The 25,186-nt window shown below is 42.6% G+C and overlaps 1 protein-coding gene across 1 annotated transcript in view; it reads right to left on the bottom strand.

Annotated features, from left to right (window-relative positions):
* Positions 1 to 25,186, bottom strand: part of MTTP (microsomal triglyceride transfer protein) — a 109,642-nt gene that overhangs the window by 34,675 nt on the left and 49,781 nt on the right. The window contains exons 4-9 of the mRNA XM_075860635.1: positions 13,771 to 13,878; positions 12,370 to 12,486; positions 9,460 to 9,599; positions 7,942 to 8,092; positions 4,653 to 4,810; positions 3,658 to 3,826 (exon numbers count right to left, since the gene is read on the bottom strand). Coding sequence (XP_075716750.1) covers positions 3,658 to 3,826; positions 4,653 to 4,810; positions 7,942 to 8,092; positions 9,460 to 9,599; positions 12,370 to 12,486; positions 13,771 to 13,878 — 843 coding nt within the window. The remainder of the gene's footprint in view (positions 1 to 3,657; positions 3,827 to 4,652; positions 4,811 to 7,941; positions 8,093 to 9,459; positions 9,600 to 12,369; positions 12,487 to 13,770; positions 13,879 to 25,186) is intronic.

Genomic DNA, 25,186 nt, shown 5'->3' with positions numbered 1-25,186 from the left:
GTAGTTTTTATTGGTACCATTTTGGGGTACATGCGACTTTTTGATCACTTGTTATCCTTTTTTTTGGGAGGCAAGGTGACCAAAAAACAGCAATTCTGGCATATTTTTTTAGTTCTTTTTATACAGCGTTCACCATGCGTTATAAATTACACGTTACCTTTATTCTGCGGGTCAGTCCGATTCCGGTGATACCTAATTTATAGCACTTTTTATGTTTTACAACTTTTTGCACAATAAAGTAACTTTTGTAAAGAGAATGGATTTTTTTCTGTTGCCATGTTGTGAGAGCCATAACGGTTTTAAATTTTTCGTCGACGGAGCTGTATGAGGGCTTGTTTTTAGCGAGACGAGTTATAATTTTTATAAGTACCATTTTTAGGTACATGCGACTTTTTGATCACTTTTTATTTCAATTTTTGGAAGACAAAGTGACCAAAAAATAGCAATTTCAGTATTTTTTAGTTATTTTTTTTACGGCGTTCATTGCGCGGGATAAATAACATAATATTTTTATAGTTCAGGTCGTTACGGTCGCAGCGATACCAAATATGTATGGCTTTATTATTTTTTTCAATAATAAATGACTTGATAAGGGAAAAAGGGCGATTGTGTTTTGTGTTATTATTTGAAACTTTTATTGTATTTTTTACAACTTTTATTTTTACTTTTTTTTACACTTTTCTTTGGTCCCAGTAGGGGACTTGAAGGTCCAACTGTTTGTTTGATGTTCTAATACATTGCTTTACCTATGTAGTGCAATGTATTAGAACTGTCAGTTGTTCAATGACAGCAAGCCAATCAGACTCCGCCTCTGGGCGGAGCCTAATCGGCTAACGTAATGGCAGATAGGAAGCCATTGTTAGGCATCCTGTTGCCATAGTAGCAGTCGCCAGCCTTGCCATCGCATGGCAAGGCTGCCGATTGCATACAAACTACTTTGATGCAGCGATTGCATTGAATCGCTGCATTGAAGGGGTTAATGCCCGGAATCAGAGCTAGCTCCGGTTCCTGGCGATAGATCGGGGTGTCCGCTGTAACATACAGCGGACACCCACTGCTGATGACGCCGGCTCAGCTTCTGAGCCGGAAGCTGCGCCGGCGCCATCTTGCCGATGGTACCGGAAGCCTCCTGGGCCCCGCCGAAGACGGGGCATAGGAGGATTCCGTTACTGGCGGACCGGGAGGTAAGTATAAGCCCTCCGATAGCTTTTGCAGCCACCAGCAACCAAGCGATCACGTTGCTGGGGTGCCGGTGGCTATAAACTCCTCACATGCTGCGATCTCTATTGAACGCAGCATGTGAGGGGTTAATCGGCCGGATCGGATGCTAGTTCCGGTCCTGGCCGATACCTCAGGGTGACAGCTGTAACATACAGCTGTCACCCGGCGGTGATGTCGCTGGCTCAGCTCCTGAGCCAGCTTCATCTCCATCACGTACAGTTACGTGGAGATGCGGGAAAAGGCCATCTCCCATCACGTAACTGTACGTGAAATGGCGGGAAGGGGTTAAAACACAATGTGTATTTCTGCGGTTGAAATCTGAGGCCTACTATCAAACTTCTGCCGTGGATGTGCCGTGGGTATGGAGCAAATCCGCACAAGGATCATCCCCATTGCTATTCAATAGGACTAATCCTGGATTTTCCGTGCTTAAGGCTACTTATTTCTGGGGCTTATTTTTTTTTGTGTTGCGAACAAAATTCTATGCAGAAATTTTCTGCTACATGTCTACTGGGTTGCGGCAACCACATTTAAAAGCATGGGATGCACACTGTCGCCTAATTTACAATGGATTACGCCGCGGAATCCGTGCCAAATCCGACACATGTGAACGGGGTCTAAGACTAAATTGTTATTTTAAATTACGCATACAATGAGGATAAGGGCCCCATAGAATAACTGCAGCCCCTCCGGATTCTGGTTGATGGCACCACACATGCCATCGTAGTACAGAAGAGTCTTTTTTAACAGCCGAAAATAGGCCGTGTGAACCAGGGGCGTAACTAGGAAAGACTGGGCCCCCATAGCTGGGTATCACACAACCCCCCCCCCCTTGTAGATAGTGTCTCCCTATAGATTCCACCACACAGCGCCCCCCTATAGATAGCACCATACACAGCCCCCTGTAGATAGCGCCATACACAGCCCCCTGTAGATAACGTCTTACAGCCCCAAATCCCACCTGTAGATAACGCCATACAGCCCCCCTGTAGATAACGCCATACAGCCCCCCTGTACATAACGCCATACAGCCCCCCCTGTAGATAACACCATACAACCCCCCCTGTAGATAACGTCATACAGAACCCCCCTGTAGATAACGCCATACAGATACCCCCCTGTAGATAACGCCATACAGACCCCCCTGTAGATAACGCCATACAGACACCCCCTGTAGATAACGCCGTACAGAGTCCCCCCTGTAGATAACGCCATACAGACCCCCCTGTAGATAACGCCATATAGACACCCCCTGTAGATAACGCTATACAGAGTCCCCCTTGTAGATAACGCCATACAGAGTCCCCCCCTGTAGATAACGCCATACAGACCCCCCTGTAGATAACACCATACAGAACCCCCCCCCCTGTAGATAACGCCATACAGACCCCCCAAAAAAATAAAAACCGGCCTATAGCTTGTCCTACAAAAGACATGCATCTTTGCAAAGTCCCCCGAAGTTCTCCATGACAAACCTTGGACTTCCGGCATCTGCGCAGTTCAATAAAAATGAAAGGAGCACTGGTCACGCATGCGCACAAGCGCGACCGGTGAGCAAGTCATTTCTATGGAGCTGCAGACAGACCCCGGAAGTCCGAGGTTTGTCATGGAGAACTTCGGGGGACTTTGTGTCCCCCGTTCTCCTTATTGCTGGGTGTCCCAGTGATCCCACATGTATCCCCTATGCTGTGGATAGGAGATGCATGTCTTTTGTAGGAACAACCCCTTCAGTGGCGTCGCGCTGTATCAGCCATAGCAGCTGCTAGCGGAGCCTCCGGCCATGGGGGGGCTGTGCCGGCGGGTGGCATGGGCCCCCTCATGCTGCAGGCCCCGTAGCAGCCGCTACGGCTGCTATAGCGGTAGTTATGCCACTGGTGTGAACATACCCTAAGGCCTTCCTTTTATAAATTTCTTCTGTTTAGGTTGTGTTCCTGTTTTTGGCTTAAAAAAACACATCCAAAATCTGAAGCGAATATGCACGTTGTGAACAATGACTTATAGTACTTCTGCCCTCTCTTATGGCAATAAATGGGGCCCTGGACACCCTCTTGCACTAGGGCCTGGGTACTGCTGAAACCTCTGCACAGCTTAGGCCAAGGCTACACCTAGACTTTTTTTGTAGTGCTACTGATTGATTTTAACTATTGAGCTACAGCTGCAGGCCAAATTAGTACATTAAGTTGTGGAATCTTGTGGACTGCAGCTGTCACTCAAGAGTTAAAATCAATCAGTAGCGGTACAAAAAGCCTAGGCGTAGCGCTGGCCTTATAACTACTCTAAGGGGGCTTATGGATCTCAGAAGATGATTGGTGGTCAGTTTATATTCTGTGCGCTATTCAAACTATGCCCATGATATTGGCTGCTGTAGACGTGGTTGAATACTTTTGTGCCTTATTGAGCATTTGTGTTTGCTGGTCACAAGTCAAGTAAACTTACAAGTAGAGCTCGCAGCATGCTTTCATTTGGGTGTGAGGCAAGGCCACTGGCATATAGGAATCTCTCTTGTAACAAAGGTCTAGTTCCATTCCCAAAGTCCAAAAACTCCAAAAGTGCTTCCAGAGCATCAGGCGTTTGAGCAAACGTAACAGCATCAACCAGCTGAGGACTGTGGGAAGAGTATAGTTATAGTATAAGAATATAAAAACTTGAGAAGAATTATTATTTCATACACTAGTTTTATATGTGAATATTGATTGTATGAAGCATTCAGAGTGATATTTGTATGAGTGGAAATGTCTAAATGGCTGAACTCCTCTCCTCTCCTTGCCTTATATGAAAATTTAGCATTACTGTTGAAAGCCCCTTTGCGAGGAACCTCACTGTTATGTCCCCTTTGGAGTTGGCCACATATTTCTATAACTTTTGCATCCAAATTTCTTCTTAAGGGACTTCAAGAACTTGTTCAGACATAACATGTACTAGCTTTGCAGTAGATGCGTGGAATCTAAATTGGAAACATTGACTATGCAACACAAGAAGTGCTGAAGTATGTAAGCTCATCATCCTCTGGTGGATGCCGCAGATAATAAGAGCTATAGCCTAATAGATTAATGTGTCACTATAAGGATACATTCCCACTTACTTGCGGTGGCCAACGGATGCACGATTCTGCCAGGTAGTACCGGAAAAATCGTGCACCTATTGGCCACCGCAAGTGAGAAGGTTTTAGGCCACATCCGGATGTTTCTACGTAGTAATATAGTAAGTAATATTTATGATGCGATGACTACATGTGCATGTTCTATATAGCTGTATAGACAAGGTATCTTAGTCACACTCTGACTAGAACTAGATGGCAGTAACAAGCCATCGATGAAACATTTGGAAGTCTCCAAAGGCTTTCAATCTGAAACCATAAACAAGTGACTAGAAAGCCACTTGTACCTGACACCGTATGTACGGAACCATATGAAAAGATCACTGATACTCACAGAACATCTTCTTTCACCGACTTGAGAAGCCTCACAATCTCTGACTTTCCAGCTCTTCGAAGACTTTGAATTAGTTGCAAAAAGCTACGTGCAGCGCTGGATTTTGAAAGATTTTCAGGTTCCAAGTCCTTACGAATGGTTTTCCATTGCTGTAAAAGCTGAAAGATATTTGGTTTGCAAATGATCTATTAACCCAGTAGGACTGGCCTATTTTGGGCTTTCAGAATGAGCTATTTTATCATTGCCGCAATTAGAAAGCCAGAACTTTTTTATTTATGATTTGAACTAGCTATATGATGGCTTGTTTTTTTTTGCGGGACGAGTTGTAGTTTATTTTATAAAAAAAAAAAAAATCAAATTTTTTTACACTGCTTACTGTGCAGTATAAATTCTACGTGCTTTGTGCAAAAATACTAAAACATAAAAAACTAAATAGATATTTTCTGTGTTGCTACATTCCATCATTTTACTTTTCCATCCATGTATAAATATGGCCTGTTTTTTTGCTTTTAACTTTGCTTTTAACTATTCCAAGGGTCAATGCGATTGTCGAGGAGCCCCATGTGTATTTTTTTATTATTGTTTATACACAATAAATTATTTTTTAAGGAAATTTTATTTTTAAGAAACTTTATTGCACTTTATTTTTGCTTTATATCTCTTAGTTGCTTGTATAAGGCTTTGGAATGCTTAGTATTCGAAATTATTATTGCCTGTCAGTGTTAGGCTGGGTTCACACGACCTATTTTCAGATGTAAACGAGGCGTATTATGCCTCGTTTTACGTCTGAAAATACAGCTCCAATACGTCGGCAAACATCTGCCCATTCATTTGAATGGTTTTGCCGACGTACTGTGCCGACGACCTGTCATTTACGCGTCGTCGTTTGACAGCTGTCAAACGACGACGCGTAAAATGACTGCCTCGTCAAAGAAGTGCAGGGCACTTCTTTGCAACGTAATTTGAGCCGTTTTTCATTGAATTCAATGAAGAACAGCTCAAGATTACGGGCGTCAATGACACCTCGCAAAATGCGAGGAGGAGCATTTACGTTTGAAACGACGGAGCTGTTTTCTCCTGAAAACAGTCTGTAATTTCAGACGTAAAAGCCAGTTATCATGTGCATATAGCCTTACACCAAAAGGCAACATATTAGGCCACCCGTTTGCCATGGTAACAGGGCACCGATAGGCAGACAGAGGGAGCCCCTCTCTCTGTCAAGCTACTTAGATGCTGCGATCGCTATTGATCTTGGCATCTACGGGTTAACACCCAGAATCAGCAGTTTATTTGCACAAATCCTGTGCACGGGTGATCACCACAAAGTACATTTAGGCCATGGAGCTTTTAGGTAAGGCAATCTGTGCATTTACATCATGGAGTGTTATGGGGTTAAAGAGGCTCTGTCACCACATTATAAGTGCACTATCTCCTACATAATGTGATTGGCACTGTAATGTACATAACAACAGTGGTTTTTATTTAGAAAAACGATAAATTTATGCAAATTAGTTTATTAATAGACAACTGGGTGTTTTTTTACTTTTTGACCAAGGGTGCGTTGTAAAGAGAAATGCATGACGCTGACCAATCAGCGTCATACACTTCTCTCCATTCATGTACTCAGACATCATGATTTTACGAGATCACGATGTGCTGTCATTTACAGCGTGATCTCGCGAGATCACACTTGCTGTCATTAAGTCCCACACAAACGTTACCGAAGTATCGGGATTGTGAATAGACCTTGCGTCCTGGCTGGAGGCAATGTCTATTCACTCTCAAGACACTTCAGTAAAGTTAATGTGTGAGTAAGTGACAGCACATCATGATCTCGCAAGATCACAATGTCTGAGTAAATGAATGACACATTTGACACATTTATTTCTATGGGACCATGCACACTTCCGTTGTTTTGACGGTTCCGTTCGTCCGTTCCGTCAAAAGTAGTGCATGTCATACTTTTTTCTGTCGCTCAGTGACCGTGGGGCACATTGAAGTCTATGGGTCCATCAAAAAAATGGACGGCACACGGAAGGCACGTTTTTCACGGATCCGTTTCTAAGCAACGGCAGGGTGTGCCAAAGTTCCCTGCATTTAACACACAATATGGAATTTAACGGACAGTTTAAAACGGAAGACAAACGAAAGCACAGCATCCGTTTAAAACGGAACAATGGAACGGACACGGAGTGACAACGGAAACCACACAGATGTCACAACGGACACACGGATCTGTTTTAAACGGACGTGAAAACGGTGAAGGAGATGTGCATAAGGCCTTACTCTGTAGAGTACGGTCCCACGGAGCTGTGGCCGAAGTCTACCTCACTTCCAGATGCCATTGGGCGCAGGATTTTGCTGAGTTCTACCGGCACAATCGCATGGCCATTGGCCACCGCAGGTGGCTGCCACTTCATGGGACCGTACCCTTAGACTCATTTACACTAAATTAACACATTTTCAGCAAAAATAAAATGGGAAAATAGTAGAAAAGGCTTGTCCACAAGGACTCTAGTTAATTAGATACTTTACAAGCAATTGTTTTAGAGGCAGATTCTTTAAAATTAGAAGTGCAAAGTTAAGTGGCAAATGACATGCAATATAGCTCTACTCCAGAAGGAAGAAACTGTCTTTTTAGTGCCAGTTAAAGGTGACTACCCTGTCAGTCAATGTCAGACTTTTTATAGAGCCCTGAAACATGACTCGGGTTACTAGCTAAACCAGAGACACCCATCTGTAGACAGCACTGTTTCTAAGTTTTTGCTACACACCAGTACAGAGAAGGGTTCTGGTTGGCTGAATGAGATGGCTTTGATGCAGTTCCTGGAAGGTACTAATTCTCTTTGCAGAGATCCGGCTAGTAGGACGTTTTAAGCGCAATGCTACCTGTGAAAAAGTATGAAAAATAGCTCTCCTCCAGAAAGCAGAAAACAGTCTCTCTAGTGCCACCTATAATGGACTACGCTGTAATTCAATTTCTGACCATTTATAGAGTCTTGAAACCTCAGTAAATAGTCAAAACAAAGACACCCATCTGTAAACAGCAGTAGTTCAGAGCTGTTGGTCCTCAGCAGTACAGAGTAGGGTTCTGTTTTGCATATTTTTTTCCCAGAGAGCATTGCTTTTAATGTTCCCTACTAGCTGGCTCTCCAAAAGGAGAATTGGTGACTTCTAGGAGCTTTTTGGCAAGGGACAATACTTTAATAATTGTGTGTATTTTCTATAAACATAAATTTGATTTACAGTATATGCATAGAATATTACAAAAAAGATGAATTGTACTCACAGAAAGACAGCTTTCACACTTTGATTTCACCTGATCAGCTACAAGGGGAGAGGCTAGATATTTGGGATCCACTGCCTTTACCACGTTGGACAACTGCTTTCCAGCAACTTCCTTAGGTCCAGCTTTACTGGATTTTAGTTCTAGTCTTTGTCTACATGTGTGAAGAAATGAAATTGTAAAGAACTAACTTTAACTAAAAGAAAGTATACTGTACACTCATATCACGAGATTGTGAACAACTAAAATGGATTTAATATTATTTTGCAAATAATGCATAAAGAGTCCAATAGCGAACCCATGGAATTTGGTAAGCTACAGCCTACCAAAGAGATGCATGAAGAGTGGGCGTAAAAGGCACAAATTTCACAACATTTGTGCCCATGGTATTTTGAATTGTATCCAAATTTGTTCCTTTTAATGTCCAGAATATAAAAGAATACGTCATTAACTGATATTACATTTTTAATAGTATCTCCAGAGACGAGTTACTGTTCTTGTTTAAATTTTATGGTAGGTAACATAACTGATAGGAGCTTTGTAGCAGAGGCTTTACGCTGGGTACAGCACTGCACAATTTGCTGGCTGCACCTCCCACCGCAAGATTTAATCTCCTGGTTGGAGATAAGAAAAAACACCTGCAACACTGAAAGTACCCATTAAAGTGTGAACAATGTGCAATCAGGGTTTCCTACAAAGTACAGACTCCTATGACCATATTACAATATTATTTTATTTGCAATAATGTGTAATTATAAAGTGTATACCATAGTATTTTTTTCTTTTACTATAAAACTAAAATTGAAATCCCCCATTACAAACATAAATGTTGACACATATATACACATTTGCCAACTTTCAAATTAGTTAGTAATTAGATGATTTAGGTGTATAAAAAATTTGGGTCCACAAAATGCCTCCATGACAACACTGCACCTGACAGAAATACGAACAAGACATGTTGTCATTTGATTCTCTCAGTGGTGCAGCCTCAGGCTTTGGGTATGTAATTTCAAGAAATAATATGTCATAAGCTCTTCTGGTACAGTACAGTAAGTCTCCTACCTGAATTTCTGCTCTTAGTTTTGTTTTTAGTATGGTTAAGGGTGTGTTCACATCAGTGTCGGGGTTCCGTTCAACTTTTCCACCGGAGGAACAGATGAACAGAAAGCCAAACGGAAACCATAGATTCCATTTGCATTGCCATTATTTTTAATGGTAATGCTTCCATTGCAATTGGTTTCCGTTTGTTTCCATTCCATAAGGTTTCAGTTTTTACGCTATTGTTTCTGCTAAAAAAAAAACGGAAACCTTACAGAACGGAAACAAACGGAAACTAACTGCAACGGTAGCATTACCATTGAAATCAATGGTAATGCAATCAGAAGCTATGGTTTCCGTTTTGCTTTCCATTCATCGGTTCATCCTATGGAAAGGTCGAAACACATGAACGGAAGCCTGATGTGAACAGGCCCTTAAACTTACTTGGTAACAAACAAGGACATAACAAAGAAAACTTACCTACAAATAACTTTTGCTGCAATGGTTTCATATACATTAAGCATCAGCACATGATTTTCTTCAGCCAACACAGATTTTATATTGCCATCTTGTATATGGTAAATTGTACTAGATGTTTCTTTGTTAGCGATGCCCAGGACCTGTGTAATATGGATGTTACTAGCATGTAAACTGTAATAAAAATATTCTTATATGAGTAAAGAACATATATACTGGATACACTAGGACTATATGGACAACACTGTTAAAGAGAACATTTTTCCTGCTCATACATGTGCAGTTGAGTGCAGCATGTAATAGGCAGGGCAGCACAAACCCTGGGGCACTTAACATTTTTTTTTCTACCCTCCTCCGTTATTTAGATATTGGTGCCATTATATTTGGCACCCAATATTTAAATAACCCCCTGAACTGTCAATGGGACGTGTAATGGCTGTGACACTGTCCAATCAGCTATGGACAGTGTCACAGCAAGAGCTGGAGAGAGGAGAGCGTGTGCGTGCGTGCGCATGCGCTCTCTCTTCAGCTCTCGGCAGATTAGGACAAGACTGATCTCTCGCGAAAGATTACTAAGTCTTGTACTTGTGTGCCGAACTGGCAAGGGGGCGTGTCACTGCTACGGACAGTGCAAGAGCTAGTGAGAGGAGAGCGCACATGCGCACGCACTCTCTCACTCTTCAGCTCTTGAAAGACAAGGACAAGACTAATCTCTCGCGGGAGATCACAGAGTCTGCTGAACTGGCAAGGGGGCGTGTCACTGCTGCGACAGTGTAAGAGTTGGAGATAGGAGAGCGCGCATGCGCGCGCACACTCTCACTCTTCAGTTCTCGGCAGACAAGGACAAGTCTTGTCCTTGTCTGCCGAGAGCTGAAGAGTGAGAGCGTGTGCATGCACACGCTTTCCTCTCTCCAGCTCTCACTGTAACACTGTCCGTAGCTGATTGGACAGTGTCACAGCCATGTTACACGCCCCCTTGCCATTACACTCCCCATTGACAGTTCAGGGGGTTATTTAAATATCGGGCGCCAAATATAATGGCACCAATATCTAAATAAAGGAGGAGGGTAGAAAAAAAAAGTAAAGTGCCCCAGGGTTTGTGCATCCCTGCCCATTACATGCTGCACATGTATAGGCAGGTGAAAGGTTCTCTTTAACCCCTTAACGACCGCCAATACGCCTTTTCACGGCGGCCATTAAGGGTACTTATGCCAGAGCGCCGCCTTTTCATGTCCTGTGCCGGCTAGAGTGGGAGTCGGGCGGTCTGAAGACAGCCGGACACCTGCTCTAACGGGTGGGATGGATTTCAACATCGATCTCACACGTTTAACTCCTTAGATGTAGCGCTCAATAGCGAGCGCCATATCCAAGTGGTTTTGGAGGGAGGGAGCTCCCTCTCTCACCCCATCGGTACACTGCAATCGCAATCGCTGGTTGCCAATGGCTTTTATGGCAGCCGGGGGTCTAACAAAGTCCCCCAGGTCTGCCTGTGGTGGATGCCTGCTAAGCCATGCCCGAGGCATGACATAGCAGGTGCCTGTCAGTTTTACACTGACAGGGAATAATACGCTGCAATACAGAAGTATTGCAGTGTATTATAAAAACGATCAGAAGATCGTGAAGTCCCCTATTAGGACTAAAAATAAAGTTATCATAAAGTTTAATAAAGTTAATAATAAATAAATAAAAATCCCAAATGAAAAAAATGAAAAACCCACTTTTTCCCTTATATAATACTGTAATATGAAAAAACTATTTTTAAAAAAAACATTACACATATTTGGTATCGTCGCGTCCGTAACAACCCCACCTATAAAGTGATTATGTTATTTAACCCACACGGTGAACGCGGTAAAAAATAAAAAACAATGCCAGAATTGCTGTTTTCTGTTCATCCTGCCTTAAAAAAATGTGATAAAAAGTGATCAAAAAGCCGCATGTACTCCAAAATGGTACCAATAACGACTAGAAGTCGTCCCGCAAAAAACAAGCCCCATACAGCTGCATCGGCGTAAAAATAAAACAATTATGGCTCTTAAAACACAAAATAAATAATAAAAAAAAAAAAAAGGGTTTTTACTGTGTAAAAGTAGTAAAACATCTAAAGTCTATATAAATTTGGTATCGCTGCAATCGTAACAACCCGCTGAATAAAGTTATTAAGTTATTTATACCACACAGTAAACAATGTAAATCTAAGACGCAAAAAAGAGTGGTGACATTTATGGGGTTTTTTCCATTACCCCCAAAAAAGTTAATAAAAGTTAATCTATAAATTATATGTACCCCAAAATGGTGCTATTAAAAAATACAATTGTCCCACAAAAAACAAGAGCTTATACAGCTGTATCAATGCAAAAATAAAAAAGTTATAGCTCTTGGAATGCGACGATGGAAAAATGCAAAAAATAGCTTGGTCATTAAGGTCTATAATAGCTTGGTCATTAAGGTTTAAAGTGTAGCTAAATGTTTGACAAACTTCTGACATGTCATAGTGACATGTCAGAAGTTTGGATTGGTGGAGTCCGAGCATGGAGACCCCCAGCAATCGCTAGAACGAAGCACCTGAAGCACTTGTGTGAGTGCTCAGCCGCTTCATGTCTGTTCGGCTTTTTCCGGAAAGCCGATGTATCGGAGTACGGGCTCATAGACTTTGTATTGAGTCCGTACACGATACATTTATTTCCGGAAACAGCAGAACAGACACAAAGTGGCTGAGCGCTCACACTTCCTCCTTCCTTGCGCGTTTGGTGCCTCTGCCCAAACTCCGCCCCTACCTTCAGACGCTACATCCCCCCATGTGGTCAAGCCGCTCCTCCCCTGACGTGCCGTTGGTCCGGAGCTTCCCTTCTGCCTCAAACATATGCCGTGTGAACATACCCTTATAACACATTTACAATATGTTAGCTATACCTTGTTAGAATTAGTAAACCCAGTTTTGGAAATCTTGCAGCTGTCAAGTTTCTTGATTTTGGTCACCTGATTCTGTTTTGCCTTGTAGGTAACGTTACAATTTCCAGAAACATCAACCTGAAATAAACAATTACATTTTCAAACAGGATATAAGCAAGTTTTCTGCATGAGAGTTAGGCTGGGTTCACAGGACCTATTTTCAGACGTAAACGAGGCGTATTATGCCTCGTTTTACGTCTGAAAATAGGGCTACAATACTTGGGCAAACATCTGCCCATTCATTTGAATGGGTTTGTCAACGTACTGTGCAGACAACCTGTCATTTACGCGTCGTCGTTTGACAGCTGTCAAACGACGACGTGTAAAAATACAGCCTCGTCAAAAGAAGTGCAGGACACTTCTTTCAGACGTAATTTGAGCCGTTCTTCATTGAACTCAATGAAGCACAGCTCAAAATTTACGGCTGTCAGAGAAGCCTCGCAAAATGCGAGGAGGAGCATTTACGTGTGAAACGAGGCAGCTGTTTTCTCCTGAAAACAGTCTGTCATTTCAGACGTAAATGCCTGCTATCGTGTGCACATACCCTTAGGCCTCATGCACATTTCAGAGCTAGGTGAAGAAAGCTATATGGAGGCACAAGGAGTCCCCTACAGCGTCGTATTCAGGGACTTCACGTGCTGCCATATGGTGCTCCATGTAGCGCCTTATTACGGCATCAAATGTAGCGTGCCACTATTTATACTATTTGTTCTTTGTAAGATTTGTACAGAATTCAACAGAAAAAGCCTCTGTATAAAGTCGTAGGAATACAGAGGTACAGTTAGGCCCCCGTAGAAGTCTCGGAGGCCTAAAGGAGCCACAATACCGCCATGTGCATGAGGCATTTGTGTTTATATTGAGAAGTTAGTGAAAAGAAAGTAGTGGCATGCCTTTTTTCCTGGTTAAAATTTAGGATACCTTTTTTCAAGAAGATCTAATGATATTTACATATAAGATATCTTGTTTTAAAGTGGCCATCATATAACATCTGAAATATGTGCATTTTAATATGCATGTATATATTGTGGTTACACAATTATTGAAAACCCTTAGCCAAATACTCAAACACCCTACTGTCGTTCCTATAGTACATGTTGGGTATGGGTGACAGATTAAAAATGATTTATGAGGAAACAGGTTTTACAGTTGATGATCAATCCTTCAAATTCCATTATTTCTTTCCTACCCACCACAAGAATATGATTCTACGCACTCTATGTTTTGCTTCCTACATATCATAAAACCACAGGAGATGACCTATCCTGGAATCTTAAATCCAAGGACTTTTATGGCCTGACTAGCTTCGTGCTGGGCCACAAGCTGCCACTTGTGTTAACTGCCCACATCTCGCAAGACCATTACCTCAGTGACTGAACCAGGGCTGAGCTGGATCTGAAATAGGCTTGCCAAGCCTCTCTTGATGTTAGCAAGGACCGTGGGTTCATTTTGGTACAGATACAGTGTTTTCACCTAAGGGAACAAACAAACACTTGGTAACCAGACACTTAATATGATAAACATTACACAGAACATGAAATGCATTTGCACTTTGTCAACTTTCTTTACTATTATTTGACAGTTTATGACTCATTTGTACTTACCGAGAAAGTTATTACGGTTTCTATAAATAAAGCATAGTCTTTGTATATTAAAAAGTTAAACAATCTTCCGATATTCTTTCTGTATCTATTCTTCATGGTTTTCAAGATGTCTGCTTGCTGTCATTCGATGCCTTCATTGTTTACTTCCAGTAAATAAAAACCTGTACTGGTCATGTGATGGACTCACAGGTTCATGGATTGTTACAGTACAGTTATGAGAGTTGTGTCTTGTAACGAGCCGTGCACCTGCGTGTTCATCACATGACCGAGACAGATTTTTATCCCCTCGTAATAATTAATGAAGGTTTCTATAGAATGACTGCAAGCAGAGATCTTGAAAACCATTAAAATATAGTAGAAAATAGTATAACCTTTCAGTACAGAAAGGTTAACTCAAATTTTCTCACACTGTAATACGCCATTAGTTATAGCAATTGTATGAATCAGTATTTGTAGAGTTTAGGAATATTTGTATTACATTATGTTCCTCTCTTATTACTCTTGGAAATGTATGAACTGGTGGTTACCATTCGCCTTGTCAATAGGGTTTGTCCCTACAGCCCGACACTACTTGCACAGTGTCAAAATATAAAGTGACATACCCCATTAACAAGGGGAATAATAACACCCAGTTGTTAATGTATCCATTTTCAAGAGGAATTACAGAGTAATGGCACAACTCAGTCCTACGAAAACATCTCCAGAATTGCTATCTTATGTGGAATGCAAGCATTTATGTGAACAAACATGTCAGGAGATCTGACAGACATGCAGCTTGATTTATGGGGTTCTTATACATTGTAGCGACAGTTGCCTCCTATAGTGAAAATCACACTTATTAAAACCAAATACTTTAAATTTAGACTGTGTTCTGGGTGTAATATTGTAGCGTCCACAGGCTCGGACCGTCGGGATTACTCACCCCCTGACGGCCGCAGCCATGGATCTGTGAGCGCTGGCCCGCATCTCCTCCCCAGGAGACGCCAGCGTTCACTTCTGCTGCGTTCTCCTGTGTCCCGTAGGATGCGAGCGTACGTTCGTGCTCGGCCTTAAAGGGCCAGCGTGCGCACCTGCATATAATCATCAATTTACCCATGATTACCCTGGACTATAAAAAGGGCTCTGCCCTTTCACTCATTGCCTGAGCATTGTTGTGTTTACCCGTCTTAGTCTTGCAAATGGTCCCTTAGTGTTATCCTGTTCCCATGCTACCATTGTTCCTGTGCCTTAGAAAGTTGGAGTCGTGTTGTGCCACCTGCTGTGTTACACCACGCCTGGTGTCTGCCGCCATGGTCCCATCTGAGCCTAGCCGTTACTACTGTCTGAACTTCTACAGGTACCCTTGTGCTTGGACTATATAGACATTGACTTGGTACACTGTTTGGCCAGCTGCTATCCCGCTACGGCGGTACGGCCCTGTGGGTCCACAGACGCACAGATCGTGACAAAAATTTGTCTATACCATCACACTAAAAAAAAAGTTCTGGTAAAAGGGCAAGGCTGAATGGATATAGAATGATTTGCCACCAGCCTTTCAAAAAGCTCTAAAGGTTTTGTTAATATTTCAATTTACTGTTATGCAAAGTATTACAATATTATATAGGTAGTGACGTGTCACCAGTTCAGTAGTCTTTGAACTACTGTTTAATCTGCTATTATGTGTTGCTTTACCCTTAAGGACTTTGTATCCTTACTTCCAGCTTGATAATAAGAACATACAGTATGATCACTGAAATTGTACCTTGTAACATGAAACAGAGCATGACACAAAAACCAGGAGTAGGCATAATGACAGAACTGGTGAAAATGAAAATAATATTGCAAAGAACAATCAATCACTTTCACAATTCCTATGAGTTTTTACCAAACAGTTTCATGAGATATGTTTGTATGGAATGGGGTGCTTGTTTGTAGATATCATTCCTTTAGTTTGGCGATCTTTAAAAATAAAATGTTGCACTAAATTCCATGGATCTTTGTATTTGGGCATTTCAAAGTAATAAATATTTGCAAATGTAAAAAACACCTTCTAATATTCTTGTCTATAATATTGGAAGTTTTAAGAGAAAACCCTCAAACGCCAAATCTAAACAGCCTACGGGCTCATGCACATAGCAATTCCGTTTTTATGGACCCCGTACAGAGTCACGACAAGTCTGTATTTTGGACCCGTAGCCACTCAATGTGTCGCTGTATGGTGTCTCCAAAAGCATTGCTACTACGGGAAAATACTGTCCTTTTTATTATTTCGAATGGTCCCCCACACTGGCCACGACTCAGGACGTATATACCCCTCCTCTCCCCACACATTGTATGGATAACAGCTCCATACAGTCATGTGTCTGCTTCATACAGTAGATCCGGTACAATGATACTTTTTGTACCTCAGGTACTTTTTTGTACGATGTGCCAAAAAATAAAAAAAATGAAGTACTTAGTGTGCAATGCAAACATGAAAGTTATATAAGTGCTGAAAAACAGGCTTGGTGTAGGGGGGGGGGTTGCACACAGGAGAGAGAGTGGCTGCTGAACACCAGCTTCGGAAGAGGGCTGCACACATGTGAAAGAGCGGCTACTGAACACCAGCTTAGGGGGTCTGCACACAGGAGAGAAAGAGCTGCCAGAAATCTCCTTAACCCATGAGCTTGGAATCTTGGAAACTTTCTGGCCAGCTTGGGGCGTCTGCAGACAGGAGAAACTGCAGCCACTTAGCTCCGGCTTGGCGGCGCTGAACACCAGGAGAGAGAGCGGCTACTGGACTCAGTAGGGAGAACAGTGGTACATTGTGTGCATTCCAAGCCCACAACACAGCGCCGCCTAGTGTTCAGCACCAACAAACACACAATGCAGCGACACTCTCTCTCTTGGTGTTCAGTGCCACCATGCACATAATGCAGTGCCGCCCTCTCTACCTGAGTTCAGCACCGCAAAGTACGCAATGGTTCTGGACACTGGGAGAGGGTAGCATGCCAGGAAACCATGCCACACATGCCAGCTGTGGAACAAGTACCACTGGTTGCTGATCCCTTCAATATATCATCCTATAGATCTCTCACTATTAGTGACCACATGAGGAGATTATGTGGCAACAATGTGTACATGCGGTTGCCTTGGAGTCAGGTGAAGCATGCTAGATATACTAAAGGGCACAACATTTTTAATAACAAACAATTATAAAGTTAAAAAAGTAATAATAATCCTGGAAAAAAAAAAATATGGACAGTTATGTCAGGGGTTTCCTATCGCTGGAGTCCTCTACCCGGGGACTCCAGTACTGCTGTAGACATCTCTGTCCATATATATATATATATATATATATATATATAGTTTCCTACCAATGAATTTTCTCTGCTTGGGGACTCCAGTAATAGGTAACTTCTGAAGTCACTGTCCACATATATGGACAGTGACATCAGGAGGAGTGCTGGAGTCCCTGGGCAGAGCACTAGCTGATGCTCTTCTCGGGTCATGTGCTTGATAACACGCTGACAGGAATGGCAGAAAAAGCCCTCAGTTACATGGGGCTGTGTTGGCACGTCATCAATATTACAAAACTTTAGGACTTCTGGCACCACTTGACCAGGTTTGAACTACACAATTCAGGACAGAGTTAAAAATGAAAGTACATTAGTAAGTGACTTATTTTCACATAATAATATAAATCTGAAGTAATTACTAGTCCCCAGATAATCGCTTTAAGGCTTTTTCAGTTGGCTCAAAACTAGATGGACTATCAGCTCACTGAAGGAACAGGTTGCAGCTGCCCATAAGAGTCTATGGAGTGGGGAGGGGGGCAGGAGCAACGTGAGAGAAAGACAGAGACATATAAACGCTGCAGCAGCTTCCCAGTAAATGTTATATCTCACGCCCGTGCTGGATTCACAGCTAAACTGCTCATTACTGCTGTATAATGTCTTCCATGTCGCTGTTGTTTCTATAAATATGTGATAGACATAGGAGAGCAGGATTCTCCTCTTCTCTGTATGCAGTCTATAGAAGACATGATAGCATTTAGGCTCCACTCACTAGTTCAGAGACAATTGATAATTAGAGTAAAAGCCTGCAGAGGGGAAAACTGCTAAAAAAAAATAATTGCCATATACAAGTCATATAATGGCCAAAAATAGAATCATTTAGACACATATGACAGCTTATTCTGAAAAGTCCCCATAAATCAACAGGTATTCCCCTATATCCGGCCTGAAATGTGTTGCTCCTAAGACTTTCACCATCTGCCCTATCTTATTAATATTTTAATTTTCTTTATACTATTTTATGTAGGCTTTGCCATCATTTAAAATATATATGAAAAAAGAGAGTCAAAAGGGGACAGGTGAGTGCATTCAAGGACTGTCACTTTCAAGTGCCACTTCTATGGACAAAGAAAACAACTGCACTATCTTGATCTAAATGATACAGTAAATGATTTAAGGTGATGACTGTTTCTTCAGCATTAACATTTCCACATAAGGTTCAACACAGCAAAATAATCAGAGATAAACAAAGGCCAATTCATACAAAGCTTTGGATCATATACCTATAGGCACAATCTCATAACAAATGGGATTTCTCTCCTGTTTACTATCACAACATATTTACTGATACAAGAGGTCATCTAACAACTACATAAGCTGTACCTCCTTATTAATCATTTGTGTATAGAAATGCTCATACCGGACTATCAGGAGAAGCTGGTATTACTATAGGTCTTTGTAAAACAACCCTAAAAACGTGTTCATATGGCAAGTTTATCTGACAAATAATAGTTTTTCATTCAAACCTGTATGGTGGGGACAAAGAAACATCCCAGAATGGTCTAATCTCCTAAACAATCCCTTATATTCAAAGCCCCTTGGGGCCTTTATTAGATAAGGGCTGTCCTGATTTCCCGGTCAGCCCCAGCAGTCGCGTTACCGGGGCTGGCAGGGACAAGACAAAAGGAGCCCCCTCCCTTCGTCCGCACCACAATTGGCACTTAGAGATGAGCGAACTTATGAAAAGTTCGGTTCGACTAGTTCGCCGAATTTCACGAAAAGGTTAGATTCGGACCGAACTAGTTCTGACCGAACCTGTAATTTCCGTGCACCGAGCATGGTACTGTCCAGGGTGCTGAAAGAGTTAATGGGCTGCACTAACTCTTTCAGCAACCTTGACAGTACATGCTCGGCGCGCGGAAAATACAATTTTAATGTAATAAAAAAAAATAAAAAATACGTTCATACTTACATTCCTCCTGTCCGGCCTCCAGCGATGACGTTTCATCCATGTCGCCGCTGCAGCCAATCACAGGCTGTAGTGGCGGTCACGCACGTCAGGATGACGTCAGAAAGCCGGCCTCCAGGAATGACGCTTCATCCCACGTGACCGCCTCTGCAGCCAATCACAGGCTGCAGTGGCCTCTGCAGCCAATCACACGCTCCTCTCCTGAAATACTCTGTGCTGCCTTAGGGTATTTTCACACGCACTAATTACGGACGTAATTCGGGCGTTTTTGCCCCGAATTACGTCCGAAAACAGCGCCTCAATAGCGCTGACAAACATCTGGCCATTGAAAGCAATGGGCAGACATTTGTCTGTTCACACGAGGCGTAATTTACGCGCCGCTGTCAAATGACGGCGCGTAAATAGACGCCCGCATCAAAGAAGTGACCTGTCACTTCTTTGGCCGTAATTGGAGCCGTTATTCATTGACTCCAATGAATAGCAGCGCCAATTACGTCCGTAATGGACGCGGCGTTCAAGCGCCTGCACATGCCGTTACGGCTGAAATTACGGGGATGTTTTCAGGCTGAAACATCCCCGTAATTTCAGCCGTTACGGACGCCCTCGTGTGAACATACCCTTAAACTCTGTGGACAGGTCAGGATCCTGTTTCTTTTAAATGCTGCTGGGGAACCCGCTCGATCCACTATATAAGGCTGCGCTACAGTGCAGCATTTAAGAGAAACAGGATCCTGACCTGTCCACAGAGTTTAAGGCAGCACAGAGTATTTCAGGAGATGAGCGTGCAGATTCAGTGCTGCTGTGAACTCTGCTCTTACCATTACGTAGCTCTCAGTCTGTTACCTCTCCTCCACTCCTGTCCTCAATAACACCTTCACATGATTGGCAAGTCACCACGTAATGGTAAGAGCAGAGTTCACAGCAGCACAGAGTATTTAGGGAGAGGAGCGTGCAGATTCTGTGCTGCTGTGAACTCTGCTCTTACCATTACGTAGTTCAGTCTGTTACCTCTCCTCCACTCCTGTCCTCAATAACACCTTCACATGATTGGCAAGTCACCACCCCGCACAAGATCTGCACGCACATCTCCTGAAATACTCTGTGCTGCTGTGAACTCTGCTCTTACCATTACGTGGTGACTTGCCAATCATGTGAAGGTGTTATTGAGGACAGGAGTGGAGGAGAGGTAACAGACTGAGAGCTACGTAATGGTAAGAGCAGAGTTCACAGCAGTACTGAATCTGCACGCTCCTCTCCTGAAATACTCTGTGCTGCTGTGAACTCTGCTATTACCATTACGTAGCTCAGTCTGTTACCTCTCTTCCACTCCTGTCCTCAATAACACCTTCACATGATTGGCAAGTCACCACCCCACACAAGATCTGCACGCTCATCTCCTGAAATACTCTGTGCTGCTGTGAACTCTGCTCTTACCATTACGTGGTGACTTGCCAATCATATGAAAGTGTTATTGAGGACGGGAGTGGAGGAGAGGTAACAGACTGAGAGCTACGTAATGGTAAGAGCAGAGTTCACAGCAGCACTGAATCTGCACGCTCCTCTCCTGAAATACTCTGTGCTGCTGTGAACTCTGCTCTTACCATTACGTAGCTCAGTCTGTTACCTCTCTTCCACTCCTGTCCTCAATAACACCTTCACATGATTGGCAAGTCACCACCCCGCACAAGATCCGCACGCTCATATCCTGAAATACTCTGTGCTGCCTTAAACTCGGTGGACAGGTCAGGATCCTGTTTCTTTTAAATGCTGCACTGTAGCGCAGCCTTATATAGTGGATCGAGCGGGTTCCCCAGCAGCATTTAAAAGAAACAGGATCCTGACCTGTCCACAGAGTTTAAGGCAGCACAGAGTATTTCAGGAGATGAGCACGGCCGGGCACGGCCGGCCACGGGCAGCCGGTCGTTTTTCCGAGCCGTGCTCCCATTATAAAGTATAGGAGCACGGCCCGTAAAATAAAAAAATAGAACATGTTCTATCTTTTTAACGGCACGGGCACCTTCCCGTGAGAAAACGGGAAGGTACCCGTGGCTAACAGAAGTCTATGGGCCCGCTATTTCGGGTCGTAATTACGACCCGTAATAACGGGTGTTTTTACGGTCGTGTGCATGAGGCCCCGTAATGACGGGTGGCTACATGTGTGCACCCGTCATTACGGCAGCGTTGCTAGGCGACGTCAGTAAATAGTCACTGTCCAGGGTGCTGAAAGAGTTAACTGATCGGCAGTAACTGTTTCAGCACCCTGGACAGTGAATTCCGATCAGAATATACATCAACCTGTAAAAAAAAAAGACGTTCATACTTACCGAGAACTTTCTGCTTCCTCCAGTCCGGTCTCTTGGCCGTTGCCTTGGTGACGCGTCCCTCTCGACATCCGGCCCGACATTCCTGGATAACGATACAGCCCATGTGACCGCTGCAGCCAATCATCAGTGATTGATAGAGACAAGTGGCTGCCGATTTGTATAATAATTTTGACCGGGTTCGGTCAAAACGGGTTCGGCCGAACCCGGTGAAGTTCGGATTCGCTGCGAACTGAACTTTTCCCGATGTTCGGACCGAAACCGGGTTCGGTTGTCCCGGTTCGCTCATCTCTATTGGCACTGCTCGCAGTGCTTCATGGGTTAAACAGCCTGAGATCAGTATTTTTTTTCTGATCCTGGCTGTTAGTGCAGAAGTGTGACAGTCAATCACAGCCACACTCCCATTTTTGATCGCGTGGGTTCAGCTGTTGTGCCTGCACGATCCAGAATTACGTACATGTACGGCATTCTGCAGGAACTTTATGCCACTAATAAGGTACATGCGAAGTTAAATAGGTTCTCAATCTAAATGTTTTTTTGTTTGTTTCTTTTTTAGAAAAATCTGATGATGGTGCTGTCTGAGATGGAGAATAATGCAGAGTAAGTCTTCGTTCACATCTGTTCCGACGTTTCGTCTGAGCTTTCCGTCGGAATGGGACGCTGATTGACACAAACGGAAACCAAAGGTTTCTGTTTCCATCACGATTGATTTCTATGGTGACGGATCCGGTGCCAATGGTTTCCGTTTGTCTCAGTTGTGCAAGGGTTCCGTCATTTTGAACGTCGGAATCGGACCCTAGCGCAGATGTGAACGAAGCCTAACTGTTGCTAAGATGTTTTTCTGCTTTTCTCCTGTCAGTACAGTGTCAATCCAACTTTAAGCTACAACGCTGTTTGACGCTCTAGTTGGTAAAACCACATAGTGCTCTCAGTCGGCTGTTTCTATAACTCCCATAGAGTCATATGGATTGGCAGAGCTGGGTCTTCTCTACAGTTTTTTTGTTTTTTTTTTGTAAACCAGAGTATTTCATTCTTTTTGTGCACAGATTCCTTGGTAAATGTAATTGACCCTTTAAAGAGTGACTTAAAACTGTTGGCCTATGCTCAGAATAGGCCATCAATATCTAATTGGTGGGGGTCTGACTCCGGTTCTACCTCCGCCGATCAGCTGTTTGAAGGGGCAGCCCGTTCCATGAGAGTAAGATTCCTACAGATCAGTAATTAATGGCCTATCCTGAGGATAGGCCACCAATTTTACATCACCATATAACCCCTACTATTTGAAAGTAGTTTTGCGCATAAATAATAGTTTGTTTGTGATTTTATTTGGTGACATGTTCTGCTAGAACTACTATAATTTGTTGCTTATATTCATGATTGAAATGGTCAATTAAAGGCTAAGTTCACACTTGTGTCATATAATCCGTTTCTCTGATCCATTTTTAGATCAGCAGATGGTATCAAAATAACATTGATTTACATTGACACCAATGATAAAAAGAATCCATCCGTTAGACATCCATTTTTTTTAACTTGAAAAAAGTCCTGTACTCTGCACTTTTACCTTCGTTAAAAAACAGATGACTAAAATAGCGGACGCAAGTGTACGCTAACGGATGCAATTAAAAATCGCTTTGATTTCACTGGGATTTTTTTTTTATCAAATCTGTTTTTATTATTTACAGGTACAAGGAACAGCAACTACATAATACAAAAATACCAAAATAGATAGAAGCACATGTAATTTCCGTACAGCAGTACATGGTAGGGTAGCATTTAACATGACAGCCATTTTTGCATTCATCAGTTGTACTAACTTGTAATACAATTTTACTGAATTTTAATAAATCTGCGGTCCCAGACACTAGGCTCGATAACATAATACCATTTCTGTCTTGGTAAGTGTTTGTTACCACAACTCTCACAATTCACCATTTCGCCATCCCCAATTAACAGTACTCATTTGGAGAACTTGTATTGATTTCACTGGGATTTTTAACGGATCCGTTTTTATCCATTATTCTGATCTCAAAACGAATCAAAGTAACGAATTATACAATGAAAGCGTGAATTTAGGCTAAATTCACACTTGTGTTGCATAATCCGTTACTTTAATCCGTTTTTAGATCAGAATAGGGATAAAAACTGATCTGTTAAAAATCCTATTGAAATCTAAATAAAGGATGCAAACGGTTTGTATCAGTTTTAGGCTTCATTCACATCTGCGTCAGGGCTCTTTTCATGGGTCCCGTTGTAGCTTTCCGCCAGGGGAACCCATGAGTGGAATCCAAACTGAAACCATAGGTTTCCGTTTGCATCACCATTGACTTCAATGATGACGGATTCGGTGCAAATAGTTTCCATCTGTCACCGTTGTTTAAGGGTTCCGTCATTTTGACAAAATGAATGGCGCAGTCGACTACGGTATTGATTCCGTCAAAACAATGGAACCCTTAAAGAATGGTGACAAACGGAAACCATTTGCACCGGATCCGTCACCATTGAAATCAATGGTGATGCAAACGGAAACTTATGATTTTCGATTGTTTCAGTCAGGGTTCCGTTCATGGGTTCCCCTGACAGAAAGCTCAGACGAACGAAGCCTTCCATTGTCACCAAAGATAAAAAAAATAACCCATCCGTTAGACATCCATTTTCTTGAATGGAGAGAAAAGTCCTGTATTCTGCACGTTTATCTCCGTAAAAAAACAAACGGAAGACTAACATAACGGACACTAACGGATGTAATTAAAAATCCCATTGATTTCAATGGGATTTTTAACAGATGTGTTTTTATCCGTTATTCTGATCTAAAAACGGGTGAGAGTAATAGATTATACAACATAAGTGCAAACTTAGCTTTAGTCTAAGGGGATCGTATAGGAAAAAAAAATGACCATCCAGGTTTATTAACCCCTGTGAAATCAATCAAATGAGCTCTTGCATTTGTGACACAGATTTGTGAATACTGGGCTTTAGGGTATGTGCATACGGTAGCAGGCTTTTACGTCTGAAAAGACAGACTGTTTTCAGGAGAAAACAGCTGCCACGTTTCAGACGTAAATGCTCCTCCTCGCATTTTGCGAGGCTTCTCTGACAGCCGTAAATTTTGAGCTGTGCTTCATTGAGTTCAATGAAGAACGGCTCAAATTACGTCTGAAAGAAGTGTCCTGCACTTCTTTTGACGAGGCTGTATTTTTACGCGTCGTCGTTTGACAGCTGTCAAACGACGACGCGTAAATGACAGGTTGTCTGCACAGTACGTCGGCAAACCCATTCGGGTATGTTCACACACACTAATTACGGACGTAAATCGGGCGTATTAACCCCCGAATTAAGTCCGAAATTACGGCTTTAATGCGTTGACAAACATCTGCCCATTGAAAGCAATGGGCTGACGTTTGTCTGTTCACACGAGGCGTATAGTTACGGACAGTATTTCGGGATAGATGAAAATACTGTCGTGTGCATGGGGGCCTTACTGACAAGAATAGGACAGGTTCTATCATTTTTTTTCAGCACGGACACCCATCAGCAAAAATACAGAAAGGTGTCCGTGGCCAATAGAAATTAATGTGTCCGTAATTACCGTCAGTAATTACTGTCCATAATTACTGATGAAAAATACTGTCG

Source organism: Rhinoderma darwinii, chromosome 1, assembly GCF_050947455.1.
Source record: "Rhinoderma darwinii isolate aRhiDar2 chromosome 1, aRhiDar2.hap1, whole genome shotgun sequence".
Lineage (NCBI taxonomy): Eukaryota > Metazoa > Chordata > Amphibia > Anura > Rhinodermatidae > Rhinoderma > Rhinoderma darwinii.
This window is presented reverse-complemented; position numbering and strand designations above follow the sequence as displayed.